The 16,155-nt window shown below is 38.8% G+C and overlaps 1 protein-coding gene across 1 annotated transcript in view; it reads right to left on the bottom strand.

The window, feature by feature from the left end:
• The window catches only part of pth1r (parathyroid hormone 1 receptor), a 43,493-nt gene extending 27,900 nt beyond the window's left edge, over positions 1-15,593 (bottom strand). Inside the window, exon 1 of the mRNA XM_010729214.3 lies at positions 14,407-15,593. Within this exon, the coding sequence (XP_010727516.1) occupies positions 14,407-14,478 (72 nt within the window). The 5' untranslated portion in view covers positions 14,479-15,593. The remainder of the gene's footprint in view (positions 1-14,406) is intronic.
• Positions 15,594-16,155: the final 562 nt, after the last annotated feature.

Raw genomic sequence — 16,155 nt, 5'->3', positions numbered from 1 at the left:
GACTTTCCTCTCCAGATCACACTTCATCACATGGATGATAAATAATATACAGATAATATTTACTCTAGTCTCTGTAAAGCGCCTCTATTATGGGAATACAGTTGAATGTTTGTTTTATGTACTTGTTTTGGTCATTTGCCATTCTTTACACCATAGGCTAACATTCACTTCCTTGTTGTTGGCATATATTCAAAATTTGATCCCAAGGGCTTTTGGACTTTCCTGTACATTTTTTTTTTCTTTCTCCACAAAATAGTGGGGTCTAGAAAATTATAACTACGCTGAATCTTGTTTTTAATGGCCTGTCCACTATCTGGAAAAAACATGAATATGTTACTTTTGACATATTGCACCGCATGAATGTTTTAGCGGATGAGGTTCCTGGATATTATAAACTCTATGAGTCAGTGCCACTCCTCTTCAACTGTGCAATTTGCATTTGATGATAAAAACCACAAACCACAAGACTGGTTGTCCTTTGGAAATGCTTGCAGACCACATTCTGACTTAAAGCAGCATTTAGTCCCTAATTATACCCTGCTCTGGTCGTAAGCCTGAAGAACAGCACTTTTGTCCTTGATGGAAACATTGTGTGTGCTGTGAGAGGCAGCATGCATCTCATGGAGCCGTGATAGCTGTGATTGTGCTGTTCTCACAAATGAAAAAGGACCATTCTTGCGTTCTATAAGTGAATTAACACACAATGCATGGGGCGTTCCTCCACTAAAGCAATGCAAACGCATTGCAATTTTCATTAAAACCTTAAAGCCTACTAATGGTTATGCAACAATAAAATGCACCATTCATTTCATAATATCTTAATGCATCGAACAAAACTGTCAACACTTGTGGGAGACAATGCGTTACAACAGATGTAAATATAGTCATGTTATAAATACAGATTATGAGGATTATAGGTTAAAAATATATATTTCAGAGTAGATTTATAATCCATGAGAGCTTTTTTTCTGATCTAACAGATCGTGTAGTTAGTTGTGTACCACACACTACACATGTAACATTAATGGCATATGATACTGTTGCAGGCGCAGCTTGGCAACATCTGCAGTAATCCTCCAAATCACCGAAGTAGAGGATGAAACACAAGTCCGGGTTCATATTCAAAAAGCACCACTCATTCATGTTGATTTTCACAATAGAAAACAAACATTTAAACCTTAACCAGCCAACATTTGAATATTTTGTTTTTTCCATTTCCGTTAGTATCACCCATTATTTCAGTATTACAATAATGAATGTGTACACTGTGTCACATTTTGTAGGTTAATCTAATTACATCACGTGACTCACCTTGACCTACAGTAATGAAGATAAAACAGGTGAGATGGCAGAAAGTAGGGCACTATAATATTTATTAGGATTGACAGCAGGTACATTTTAATGGATTCATTCATTTTTAAATGAGACACCAAAATACATACCGCTGCAAGGAAAAAAAACAGGATAAGCCTTAAAATGTCTGAAAGCTTTCCAAAGGTTTTTTTTTTTTTTTTACACAATAGGTTTCATAAATGAATGATGATAGGGAGTTGACTGTCAGGTGATGTGGCCTGATTCAGTGGTTCAGGTGGAACATTCAGTGTTTCACCGCTGCCACAACAGCATTTCTGTTTTCAGCCTCTAATTAACAGAAAATCCACTTAACTTGTAGAACCTTGCTCCAGAATTGGGCCACTTGATTATTATAATTAGTTGGCTACAGGGAGTTTTACAATTCATATTCAATTTATTCCACTCTGCTTGACATCACAAATCCAAAGTAGTAGTTTCACACTTTCACACGTCTAAATGGACGTGAGTGTCAACCACCATTGAGCTACCATTAGCATTCTCAGCATGCAGATCGGTCTGCTTGCGCAAGCTTATTCCTTTATTTATTGAAGAGAATGAGTCAGGAGCAGACACACTGGCAACAAGAAGGTCAACAAGTTTCTATCCTAATTTTCACACCAAGGGGCAAAATAGCATGTGATTTTAAGTGTCATACAAATGTGTCACAAAGGTGTTATTACAGGATTTTTGAATTGCAAGGCATTAAATTGCACCGTTTTTTTTTTTGTTTGTTTGTTTTTGTGCTCTTGGTCAATTAGTGTAATAAATTCATTCCATTATCTCCTCTAGCATAAGCTTAGAGGGCTTCAGGATAATACTGGACCCATCAGCCTAATATTTTTGGGCATATTTACGACTGTATGAAAAACCCATTTTGTTGACTGCTGTGTTTTATTTCACTATTGACTGCCAACTCCTCACTCCTCTTGACCATCTGGTAGAGGCACAGTATTCATCATTTTATGTTAAGCGTTAAGACATAACAAAAGACAAGGCTAAATATGAGGCTTACTTTGTGTGTTGTAGGCCAAATTTTGGCTTTTTTTTCCTGGCTCAAGTTTGGTCTCATATTGAGATTAATTCCATAGCTGATATTTTACAATCCACAAAAAAATCAGGCACAATAAATTCAACCTTGTTTTTGTTATCTTGTCTGCCATTTAGACTGGTGTATGTAGCAGAATGAATTGACTGTTTTCAAATTCATTCTTTTCACAAAAAAAAAAAAAAAATACCATGACATCACATGCTCCAAAAAGTAAAAACCTCACACTTGTGTGTATACTTGTAACTCAAATAATGCTCATCCTACAGTGAGTTCAATGGATCAGATACTGTATTTTTAATTGACTGTCACATTTAAAGTCGGATATATAGTAGCAGCTCGAACACGGATCTGCCAGGCCGAGCATATCTGGTATCTGCTATATCTGGCAGAGATCTAACTGTAACATTGACATTTTATACACTTAACTATTATTTAATTAAGAAAATAAGTTGGGGATCGGTCAGTAATCTGTAGCCCTTACTCTATCAGATTGTTTAATTGTTCTGGCTGATCTTGTGCTTCAGAGGCAGTAGTGCCATAATATCTGATGTGACATTGACCACATAATAATAACAATAAAAACCAGAATACTAATCTCACATTCACAACAAAAAAAATGCACAATTTAACCAGACTGGGCACAACGAAGCTCACTTTGAAGCCAAAAACGGACGCTTGTCCTTCTGACTTTATGCACCTGATGAAAATAGTACACTGGCTGCCATTACCATTGAGAGCAGACCACAACACAGCAATCAGCGCCATGGACCTTGTTTAACATTTGAGTGAAGAAGGAACTGAGTACAAAAAGGTGACACATGTAGAGGGCAACACTTCAAGCAATCAGCCCCCTTTTCATTATTAACCAAAGCAGACTGCTGCCTGCAAAGAACTAAGATAAGGACACTGTTTAGATAAGACCCTTAATTGTAACTGCCTTCCCAATAAAGCTGCCAAATTGTAGACAAATCAGGGACTGCTTAATCACCCAAGGTGTCTCTCATTGCCTGCTAATATTCCACCCTTTTGATTCACTTATTCAAGAGGCTGCTGAGAGTGAAGCTTGTTGATTGAGGGAGCCATCTTAGCAATAACAGGATTTAAATAGGATCAATCTTTAATTCAAAAGAACAGCAAATAATAGGAATTACACTTTAATTAATGTACTAACAATCATAATGAAGTATGTATTGGTTTCGTAATTGCAATTAATAACACTGACCAGATTGTGGCCAGATTGGTTTAATGTATTCCAGTTTAACTTTAGCAACAAGGTATTTTCCTGCCACATAGAAATGAATAAGACATTACTATGACCTTCAGAATGATATTTAAAGTATGCAAATGTTACATCATTCCTCAAAGCACTGCTGTAAGGGTTAACATGGGTACCATAATTCCTGGCTAGACTTTCAGGAAAAGCCTCTTGAAATGCAAGCTATTAGGGAAGATTAAATTAAAAAAAAGAAACATTGTAGCTTTAGTCAAGCTATAATTTAAAACATAGTAGGGCTTTAGCAACATCTAAACAAAGGGTATGTTAAGGTATAAAGCACGCCAGCGACCAGTATATTATTATTATTTTTACATATTATCTTTCAAATGCTGCCCACAGGGCTGCTAACTCTACAAAAAGCTGTTCCACAAATCTGATTCTATAAAGCCACTGAATGACATGCTGAGCCATCAATGGATTAACTGCAGAGATAAACCGAAACATAACATTATAACTGCATTTAAAGGATTTAATACCTATATGCATACGAAACACACGTAAATGCATTCAGTTGAGGATGAAGATGCTCAGACTGTCTAGTGACCGAAGAAAATGCAAGCACACATAGACTACACTGATCACGGTGTACTCCAACTGAGAGGCCTGCAACTGGCCTGTCAGCATGAGCTTTCCACTTTCCATTTAGAACAAGGTCACTGGTGCTGAGGTCTTTGAACCATGTTTTTATTTGACTGAAAACTGACTTGAACTCATGGGTAAAAGGCAGAGTCTGTAGCAAAAGGCAAACAGTGTGCATGGATGAGAACAGGTCGATATCATGTACATTTAAAAAACCAACAAACACAAAAGCATCTTTATGGGCCTAATTTAAAAAATGTGTTTGTTTGGTTTTTTTCATGCATGAAGCTTGTGGTTTGGACTGTTGCCTAATGACAAAAAGTGGGTTTAACTCTAGAAAATATACTGTACATTCATGGTTTAAAAGCAAAGGGAACTGAAGTAGAACGGATCCATGGCATATTAAAAATGAAAAGCCCAGAAAACCCTGGTACTGTGCATCCCTTATTCCAAAAAAAAAAAAAAAAAAAAAAAAAAATGGGACCCTGTGTAAATATGTAATATGTAAAGGATTTCTGAGCTTTTCCTCAACTGTATACTTGTTAGGAATCCCTCCAATTTCTTGAACAGCTTTTAAAAAAGGATAAACATCATCATGGCAGAACCAAAGATATTGTCATTTTTATTCTACTTCTGTATTTTTCTTCCTACATTACTCATACTGCACCTCCACCACTGAGAGTTTGGACAGAGATACTGCTGTGTTATACTAGTAGCAGCTAATGTAGCCTTTCACTGCTAGTCTCAAGCAAAGAGGAACAGCCTACAGAGATCTGGTAAGCCCGTACGGACTTTTTCAGCCCAGGCAGCAACCTCCATGGCTGTTAAATGGAGCCAACGCAAACGTGCCAAAAGCTGAAGTTCCTTTAATGGCCACTTGAGGATGGATCTCTGTCTAACTCACTTGTTCAGATTATTTTAAGGCTTAAAGTTATGCATAATTAAGAGCATGGCCTCTTTGATTGACAAGTCAGTGTTGTCACAGCCAGCAGACTTCATTCAGCCCCCCTTAGGTTCAACAACGCACCATGTCTTTACCCTTCTTTACCCAGTGGAGGCAGGACTGCCAGCGGGCAGAACAACCACACTCACTTCACAACGGCTCTTAGACTAGAAGTCCATGTTTCATACTGTACACACTCTGCCTCAGCCCCATCAACACTGACTCAAGTGACATCACTTGAGGCCACATTAACTATGTTTTTTGTGGCTTTGACTAAAAGGATGTTGTGAGGACAGTTTGTACTAATAGACTTTAGACGTTGAATTATAAAACTTTATCCTAAAAATTATCCAAGTTGATGTCGTAGGCTTCGGTATTTATTACAGTACAATGTTGAATGTAGATTCTTGATTGACTCTTACAGATATTAACTGCATCCTTATGATGCAAATTATCCTTGAGAAAAACATCATCAGTAATGACACATAAAATAAACTTATTCCACACAGAGGTCTGGTTCTCCCAAAAGCTACCATACCACATTACATCACCAATAAAAAATAATTGCAGAAATAAGCAGCAAACTCTAACGGATGTTCCAGCTTGAGAGTCACATGGTGAGTTTGATAAATTATGAAACTCAGCCCTAAAACACTGCTTGGTTGCTTTACAGTATATACAGCAACCAATGCATGGGCTCCATTTCAAACAATGCCTCTATTTAGTGCATATTTTACATGCACAAATGCTGACATAGCGCGAGTTGAGCATGAGTGACTAACGTCATATGCTGTATTATCAGTGCTTTAATTCACTGACATGTTTTTGTTTATTTGTAACTTTTATAAATGAACTTAGCACACCTCAAATGTACACAGGAGGCTGCTGTTTTGAATGTGTTAATTATCCTATTCACTCAGCCATTCATTCATTAATTTCTTACTATCCACTGAACACATAGGGCCACAGGGTCGACTGGAGCTTGTCCCAGCACGCACATCACCAGTCTACCCGAGAGAGACACAGTGAACTTTGGCCAGTGAGCAGTATCCTGTAGTGTTGGAAGTAGAACTTGCAAAGAAAAAAATGGGACAGGACTTGAAATCATTAATCTGACCTTAGTTAGCATACACTTCTAAATGTCATTCCCAAAGATTAATTAAATCCATCCAGAATTACATCAGGAGATTCATATGGAGCAGTTTATCTGCAAATACATGACGACTTGAACTTTGCAACCATATTCAGAGCTTGTGTTCTCATCTGCTCACGTGTTGCCATGGAACTAACGCAAGAAAGTCCAGTCAAACTTTGCTCTGTTATCTGTATTTAAATAAGATTACCCCTATAGTGCAGTGTGAGGATCTCTTACTTATTGCTGGAAAATCTGGAGCTGTGACCTGCATACTTACAAACCCATAAGCCCCAGAGTTTTGCAATGAAAGTAATAAAGGTCCTTTTAAGAAAAACCAGCCTCCTCTCAGCCATAAGCCATGTGCCCGGGGAGTATTCCTGCCCAAGATTTGAGCTGCTTCCAAATCACGTAAACAACTGGATCAAAAGCATGAAATCCTACTCTTCCTGCTCTTGATAATTTGGGGAATTGACTGAGAACTGTCTATAAACTCAATTCTTGTTGCATTTAGCAGAGTAGAATGAGTCTGGGAGCTTCTGTATATTTGAAACTCAATCCCTTCACCAACAGTGGGGGGTAGGGCTGAGCAGAACCATCGGTCAATGGCAAAGGCATGTACATAGCTGAGAATTTTCACATGTCAACTCAACTGGGGTACTCTGAGATTCCAAGCATATTGCCTGCAAGGAAGTCTGCACCACAATATTGATACAGCAGGTAACTGATGAAAAAGGACCACAAACTCATCATAGAGTTGGCAATCAATCAGTCCCTGACTTTTTGAACTGTTGAGATAGAAAACACTGCTTTTTCTTCCAGCCAACAATTTCTTGGTGAAATGCTTGAGTGAAAACTCTGTTTATAAAAGACATTTTCAACTGAACACGAGTAGAAGATAGAAGCCAGACGTCCTTATCAAAGACAGGCAGAGGAAGCACCTTATCACTCAGAAATGTGTCAAATGTTTGACACACGAACGTGGCTTTAACACCTCTGAGATAACCATCACCATACATTCAGCATTCAGCTGAAACTGCCTGTGTGAGTAAAAAACTCATTTCATTCATGACCTCAGTGAGAAAAGGAAATTGTGAGAGGTGATGAGTTAAATATATAGTTTACTGACATCTTTTGGGACCATTAAATACTGACTCTGCTCATTTTTAAAACCGGCACTCATGCGTTTTCATTTATTTCACTCATTTACCGGATCAGCAAGCCTGTTATAAATAAAGTCATTAAATACAGGTAAAAGAAGAGCTGACTCTGTCACAAACTCAAGCTCTTTATGAATGTTCAAGCTCATAAGGCAGATCATTAAATTATCTGTTAGAGGTGTTACATTCTCGGTGAGGTGTGAAAGTGGCATTGAGTTACACATACTCTAGCATTCTTCAAGTGGAAAAGTTAAGAAAAAAAAAAGCAGAGGTCACAGTAAGTCAAGAAAACAAGCCCTTTCCTGAGTCAAACACAGCCATGGTATAACCTTACCATGCTGGTGAAACTGAAGACTCTCCTATTAACACACACGTTAGGCGTCTGACTCACAGACCCTCTAAAAACGGAGCTATGTGTCAGTCAATACAAAAAAAAAAAAAAAAAAGGTAGCAGTGGAACAGGATGTATGCATTTCAATTAGATTATTCTGCAGTTATCTCAGGAATCCTCTCAGCTACTGTAATTCTCTGCAGTAGATTACAGAGCATCATGACATGCGTGTGAAGGGTATTTCCCTGCTACAAGCCACCTCTGTGAGCTGAATCCCATGCTGATCCCAGGAAAATTCAGGCAAACATGTTAACCGGCCGGTGACGACAGCAAGTTACTCACAATCTACAGCGACAAGCCATGTACAGCAACTACAGACACAGAGTTTACACCTTCGTGCTGCTTGAATCCACACTGCATGCTGTAAAAGTAGATTACAAAACAGGATGTCTCAAATCGGGAGAAATTACATCTGACTAAGGTGGGTATAAATACCATCTGTGCCCTGGAATACGCCCTCTCAGATCCTTCAGCTTTACATGTTACTGCTCATTTCCATTTCCCCACAGTCCATCAAGCACAATTACATGATACTCTCAAAGCTGAGAGTGTAAACATGTTATTTTTGATGTGTTTCAATGACATTTCACTCAAGAAGTGAGTGCAGTGTCTCTAGATAGACTCCACAGAGTTGTAAGCTTCCTGTGGTTTAAAGCACTATCCATAACTATACCTCAAACATAACTTTAAAAGCCTTCCTGGCCTTTCTGTCACCCCCTCAAGCTGTGAATTCACACGTAGCCATGAACTTGCAGTATACTGGTCGGTAGAGAGAAGTTTTCTGGGTAATTTTCCACACTGAGTGTGACAATTGAGTAGAAAAATAAAAACAACAACAACAAAAAGATCACTACAATTACTAGCATTTTAAACAGATGTTGTGCCAACCTACAGCATACAATGTAACTACAACAACAAGACCTATTGCAATGGCTGCTGGCATTTTAATAAGCGCTATGGCTTGAAGTTTTTGAATGATGTGATACTATTCCCAAGCATTTTTTATTTTACACAGTAAGAACTGGACATAAAAGATGGTAGCCTGCAGGAGTAACATCATGCAATCATCTTATCCAGTTCAAAAGTGCAATAATGTGAGCCTACTGTTCGTCCACCAATCCACCAATCCAAAATTGAATTAGCAGGAGCAACTGACATGATAACAGCTATCTGCATATGAATGAATTCTGGTTTGCATCTGTAATCTAACTAGTATTGTCACATTTGACTGGGCTTTGGTTGCAGCAGTCCCTGTGGGGAGCAAAAGAGGCAGAACGCACTGGTTGAAATGCAATGTCAGGGTACATGTTTAAGTTACCTGCATTCATATGCTGATATCTGTTTAGAAAGATTAGCAGAAATGTGTCTTTCTCCTCATTTTCATTGCTAATTGGACTGCAAGGAAGTATTGGCCCAGATATCAATTTTCCAGATGTCGATAAACAATCATTTTAAGTTATTACCATGTCCTAGCTATATTATATTATACTGTTATATGACCACTGACTAAAAGGAGTAATTCCACAGTCGTCTGTAGAAACAACCATTATTCTGTGACGCGTATGAAACTGAAATAAAGATCAGCAGATTGTGAGAGTGTGAGCATAGCAAACTGATTGATAACAGCACTTCAGGCTCTGTTTTCAGGAATAAGGGGCATGCAACGCACGTGTTGAAAATACAGAGAAACTTGGAGAGAAACTATAAATGATCATTAGCAAACACAGATGAAAAGGATATGTTGCAACTTGCAGGAAATGACACATTTGGTTCCTGCATTGCTCTTATCTTGGGAGAACTGTTGCGCAGTGGAAAGTACATTGGTTGATGACACCAAGAGACTTTCAGATATACATCTTCCCCTGTCAGCACTTTAATTAAATGAATCAGAGCTTTCGGGGAAAGGGTTGCATCCTTTAGTATCAATGTCAAATTAGCCAACATAAAGATATGTCAAAACTACCTTTTTTGTGTTAGGAAAACAGACAAATAATGTAGAAATAATGAAGCAAATATAATCACAATATATATGAACTATGCAAAATCCAGTTTATTATACATTTTAACTTGATTTCCTCTGAACATATGCAAGAGCAAAACAACAATAATCAATCCGTTCCACGTATCCTCAGCTGTTAGGGGAAGTGGAAGTAACTGTGTGAGGTAAGAACATAAACTGTGTTCAGACTGAATGCTTCCTTACAGTTGCTTCATTGTTTCTGCAAGCAGCGGTTAGTTGGCTCTGATTGGCAAATCAACAGGCAACTAACTGACACCAGTGTCAATACTGTAAAAGCCTTTGTGATGCTCATAAATGTCAGTGAAGATCAGTTAAGCCGAGTATAAAAGCAAACCACTTAAGGCCTGCTTTAAAAGAGGCTTTGTGCGTTCATTGTATGGAAGAAAACTACAAATATAAGAAATAACAAAATTTATATCATATGCTCTTGAAATTGAGCAACAAATCCCGGTCACTTTTGATGCCAAAACTGCACTTTGCTACTTAATCATTGCTGACACACCTCCCACTGCTTCTGTTCTCCCACTTGGAAACAGTAAAGGTCACAATATAAAGTCTGGCTATGCATCCCACGCACACAAACAAAGCACACAATAATAACTCAGTCCTATCCTATCTATCTATGCCTGACTTATATCTGTGTTACATATATCTGGCGATGGGTTTTGTCCTTTAATAATATAATTTCCTAAAGGACAGCCAGGTGACAGAAATGGACATTAAGATGAGCAAACTGGTCGTGGCGGGGCTTTGTTGTTGTGATGAGAGAGGGAGACAAGAAGATTAAAGCCACCTTCAAATAGTTTGAACTCCCTGAGTAAATGCAGCGTGCAGTCTTAGTCACCTGGTTGTTCGTTTTAAACAGATTAAACAATTGATTTACTTAAACCAATGTAATGATTTCACAAGGGGAAAACAGAGCATGTTCTTTCAAAACCCCATGTGAGTGAAAACAGCCACCAACAAAACCACTTCATAAATACCAGTTCAAATGTCCCAGATTTATCAGTCAGAGGTGACGTTTCTTCCACCCGATAAGACCATTAGGCTACTTTACTTTCATGTTGACTGTAATTTCCGAAAAGAGATGTCATCTGGTTTTCAGTAAGTGAATTGTTGAGTGATGGGAGGGGGACAATGTGGACTAAATGAAACATGTGATATGCAATATTAATTTTACTTACAATATGGGACTACGCTGATGTATATCAGGCTGCATCAAAAACTAATCTCCTCCTCTCAGTACAGTTTCTTCTCGTATTAAACCCTCCCATCATAAAAAGACAGCTGCGCTGGCTGCAGATTATTTTTAAAATGTGTACATTTTAATTACGGTCACTTTTTAAATCACTTCACGGTTCCCTTCTCCTCTAATTATTAATTGACACACTATTTGCAGCTCTTTTATATCAATAGTTCAGAAAGCATTCATGCTTGAAGCTCACCCTGACTGGAATAATGTAAATTATGTAAATGTTCAGTCTATATCATCTTTCCACCTGTATTTGAATTCCCGGTTTTCTTTGGATATTCAGATCACATCTCTATATGCACGTTCCATTTCCCTGCTCTGCTTTGAATATGATCCTCTGATTAATTATTTAATAACTATCCTGCTACTTTTGTTTTTGTCATTGGAAATGAGATGGGGTTATTCCAAATTAAGAAATATTAAAAGTAAGAACAATAATAATAATAATAATTTATTCCAAGTGTGCACATTTGAGTCAGATGTTTTTAAAGTTTTGTGAAACGAATCCAGACAAAGTTATGTTTTTACAAAAGCTTATGATTAAAGAAAATATATTCAGTCTATAAAATGTATGAGATTTTTGCCACAATGATAAAGAATAATACTGAATATAATAAACTCAAAATGGAAATCTCTTAGCCTTACACAGCAGGGTCAGCTGCCACACCGCTTATTAAAATAATAATTATAACTCTCTGCATGAAGCTGCAGAGAAGAGGCACTCAAAGAGACTGCCATTTGCAGACATCTGCATCTCTATCTTAAATTTGTCAGCAAAGAACTAATTCATGTAGCACATTCAAAGAGATGCTTCATTTCTAAATCTTTTTGAAACAAAAAAACTGGAAAATAATCATAAGTGATGCTGGAAATCAGTTAAAAGGGCAGGCACAAAATGAATTTTAATATCAAAGCCTATTTCACAAATGCACCAGCAGTTCACATGAATCAGTGAGAATGAATCTGCTGTCCTTAATTACCACAGACAGATTGAGATGAGATTATCCCGCAGTCTGATTTGTTATGAAGTTCCATTGGTGGTAATTTGCCAGATATGGATATACCCACTCTGAAAGGTTTTTGTAAAGGAGGTGCGGTATGTGTTTTAACGATTTTAAAATACCTACTACAGGCAAAGATGAGGCGGTGATTTTATGCCACATTTCTCCTGTTACGTGAATTTTGATTCAACTGTAGACTACCTGTGGTTTCAGTCTAATTAACTGTGTCTGTGAACATCAAATAAGTAATTTCCTACTAAGATTAAAAAGCAGAAATCTTTCATCTCCGGACTTTTTACCAGTTCTGTATCAGTCAGTTCTGTTTAATCTAACTTGGAAAACATTATGTGTGAAATTGATGGTGACAAGTATTCAGGTCCAACAGAGCTTTGATTTAATCTCAAAGTCTCTGCCACATTGAGGAAACCAACCCCACGAAAAAAGTTCAGAGCTAAAGTTGTCAGCAACAGACATTTTCCACATCTAATATAACTTGTCAAAACTTCCTTTCGAGCTACAATACATGACAGTCCTCAAAGTCATATTCTGTCCAGAGCTGACATGATGATTGGCTGTGGCAGGCAGATATAGCTCTAGTACTTCCAGTGAGGATCCAGACACATGCAAGTCATCACGGAGGAAAACACAGTCATGAGGTAGAAATTAGATGCTCGCTGAGGTTCCTGAAAGCAGTGCTTCCGCTTAATAAATGTAATAACTGAGTAAGTGAGGCAGCCAGTCACACTGAACAAAGGCTCTGTAAGGTTGTGCTTTGTCTGCACGCTGTCACTGCCTGCTGAGGTGTAAAACACAATGGAGAGATTCCTTGTCTCTTCTTTGTATCAGCCAATTTCCCTCAGAGAAAAATGTAGGATTTCACAACCAGTTCCTCGTGTCGTTCTGGTGAAGAATATCATAATTTAGGCGCTGAGTCTCTGGAAACTGGAATAGTCATTCAGTTTGACAACTGTATGTCTTCATTTTTTTTTTTTTTTTTAAGTTTTTGTGTTCTTTCTTTAAACAGAGACACAGACTTTCCACTCTTAACTTGCAGTTAAATCTGCGTACTGTTTGGTCACAGTTTGGAAACAAATTACCTTTTTGTGGAGAGGAAGACTAAGCAAACACCAAACTTAAAAACGGGTAAACATCAGTCACAGACAGAGCCTTTTAACGACTGAATGTTGAATCAGCTATAAATACACGGCTATGTTATAATTGTTTTCCTCTGCCATCTAAACCAATGAGCCTAGAGGTCCACTGCGGTATAGTGATGGACCACATCACTGGGAAAATGCACTGTACCTCAGAGCCTGGGCGAACTGCCTGTTGAATGCACAACAGCCTCAGCCAAAACACACAGAACCAACTTGGTGCGCTGCTCTGCCTGCACAGCGTGTGTGTCAGTGTGTGTGTGCAGCAGGCCTTCTGGATACAGCTATGGCAATATTTGAGAGCGCAATTATAAATCACAATGTCGGGCAAAAAGTAAATCATTACAGCTGTGAGACAGAGAGGTGAAATTGTTCAGGTGCTGCTGGAGTTATGAATGAAATATTTGCTCCCATTCCGTGACTGCAGGATTTGCTTCAGTTCAGTCAGGTGAGAGCTTTGCAACGCTTTGAAACAATCTGTAGAAAACACAATGCCCTGCCTATTAGAAGAACTAGGTTACCAGGCGCTGCTTTCCACAAACACTGTGTTATTGTAACTGTGGGACGATGCATTTAATGGAACAAGAGTGTAATCACTAATCACAGCAGCTTGTTTTTTAAGGAGCCTCGTCTACCTCCGTGCGTGAACACAAAACCGTGTCAACAACGATTTAAGAGTTTCTTCGCGAATCAGCCTGTGTTTACTGGCATCGCAGCAGTTCCAGCACAAAGTGTGGTGTGACGTGCAGCAACAATTAACAGAAAAGTGTGGAGATGATGTGAGTGCAAAGCTTTAGGCCTCCACGCTGGTTATCTTTCTGACTTTTTCTTAGAGGTCAACACCTTTTCCTGCACCCACACAGCCTTAATGATGTTTTTTTGTTGTTGTTGTTGCAAGAATTAAGCAGAAATCAAAAGCTGAGAGGGGATTTTGCAGGTATGATCAAGGTGCATGTGCATGAATCCAAAGAAGCAGCTCTCTAACATGATCTGTGCACGGAGGAGGAGGAGGCACCACTGGACCTCTACATCAACATAACATCTGCATGATTGTATGTGTTAATGTGAATGTACATTATAGATTTGAAATGACTTACCAGGCATAAACTGCTGAGTAGTGAGATGAGAAGAAAGTCCAGCAGATTGTGGAGCATCAGAGCGGATCCCATCCCTGACCTGAGGCAACTCTACCTCCAAGAGTCCTTGCGGGGCTCGAACAGATGCTGATGATGCTCAGATGAAATGATTTAAGCAACTTAACTCTCTTCAAAGTGGAGCGAGTTGTGTTTTTTTACTCCATCTGGCCTCTCGGTGCTTATGGCTACTCGTGAAAATCATAACTCTGTAATCGCCTCGCTCTGCCCTCGATTTAATTTCCTATCATCTACTATATGCTCAGGCTCAGCCCGCTCTCTTTATTTCTCTGCATCTGTCTTTTTTCCTCTTCTGAAATTACATCCACATGTCAGAACTATTTATGTCGCTCTCGCTCTGCGGTGGGAAGTTCAAATGATTCTTTGTAGGGAAGAAACCAACGCTGTATTTTTAGGTCTTTTAAATTTCCCCTCAGACTAACTTAAACACTTCAGTATGGAGCTGTGCGCCTTATGGCTTATTCCAGTCTTCCCTTTCCAAATGTTAGATCAGTGTTGGACAAAAATAAGCCCGAAATACATCACTCCATCACCAGTCGCTGTTAAATTTCACAATTTGACTCCCTCTGACTCATGTCACCATCAACGCAGCCATCTACTATCGTGGCAGTGGAGCAGCAGGGTCTCGGACAGGGTTTACTTAAAGCATTTAACAATAAAAAGACAATCGTGTGACAGAGCAGAGTGTGAAATGAAACTTTTCATGAATGCGTAAATCTACTCCAATGCCAATGCGCCAATGCGCTTCACTTTTCTTGTCTACGCGTTATGAAAACGAAACATGGAAATGTGGCGTTAATGTTATCTCCATTAAAATAAAATAAAAAATAAAATAAAAAACGCGTTCAGCTGTAAAACAATCTAGCGTGGCAGTTCAAGCAGCCACCGAATGTATGAAACTCCCCCAGAAACGGGCTCTGTTTACCAATGGTGTTGTAGAATAAAATAAAATGTTTAAAAAAAAAAGCTCAGAGAAAGAGAGAGAGACGCCAACTACACTTCAAGAATCTCTACTTACTATCAAGGGAAAAGCCCAAATTCGCAAAACGCCTGAGTGTTTCTGCGCAGAGTAAAACGTAAAAGTTGAAGTTTCTCGTGTTGAGAAGCGTCTCCAGATGTGGCAAGCGGCAGGTCGTGTTCAGTAGTGAGTATGTGGATGGAAAAGGGAGGGGTGGTGGAGGAGGAGGAAAGGAGGGCAGGTAGGGTGGAGCGTAACAGCTTCCCATTGGTGCGCACTCTCTTACGTTGGAATAAACCACGACTCCGAAATGACATATTTTCTCACCCCTCAAACAAACTCTACATTCAACAGATCGCAGTGCCTTTGCCAAACCACTTTTTCCCCCTGCAGTCTCTCAAAAGTTGCATCTAGTAGGATTGGATTACCGAGACATAATGCAGAGAGATGTCCGTTTGTGTGTGTGTGTGTGTGTGTGTGTGTGTGTGTGTGTGTGTGTGTGTGTGGTTGGGTGTGTGTGTGGGGGGGTGTGTGTGTGTGTGTGTTTCTTTTTTTTTTTTTTTTATCGCAGGCACCATCTGCTACTTTACTGTAATTTACACTAAGAGCTTCTGGTTAACAATTTTCTTTAACTTGAGTTTAGGAAATGAAACACTGGATGGTTTTGGCCTGCAGAGATGAATGTATGAACAGTCTCAGAGCAGTAAAAAAATGCTTTCCCCCTAAATATATAT

This window comes from Larimichthys crocea, chromosome II (assembly GCF_000972845.2).
Source record: "Larimichthys crocea isolate SSNF chromosome II, L_crocea_2.0, whole genome shotgun sequence".
Classification (NCBI taxonomy): Eukaryota; Metazoa; Chordata; class Actinopteri; family Sciaenidae; genus Larimichthys; species Larimichthys crocea.
The sequence above is the reverse complement of the archived record's forward strand: the minus strand, read 5'-3'. Positions and strand labels throughout refer to the sequence as shown.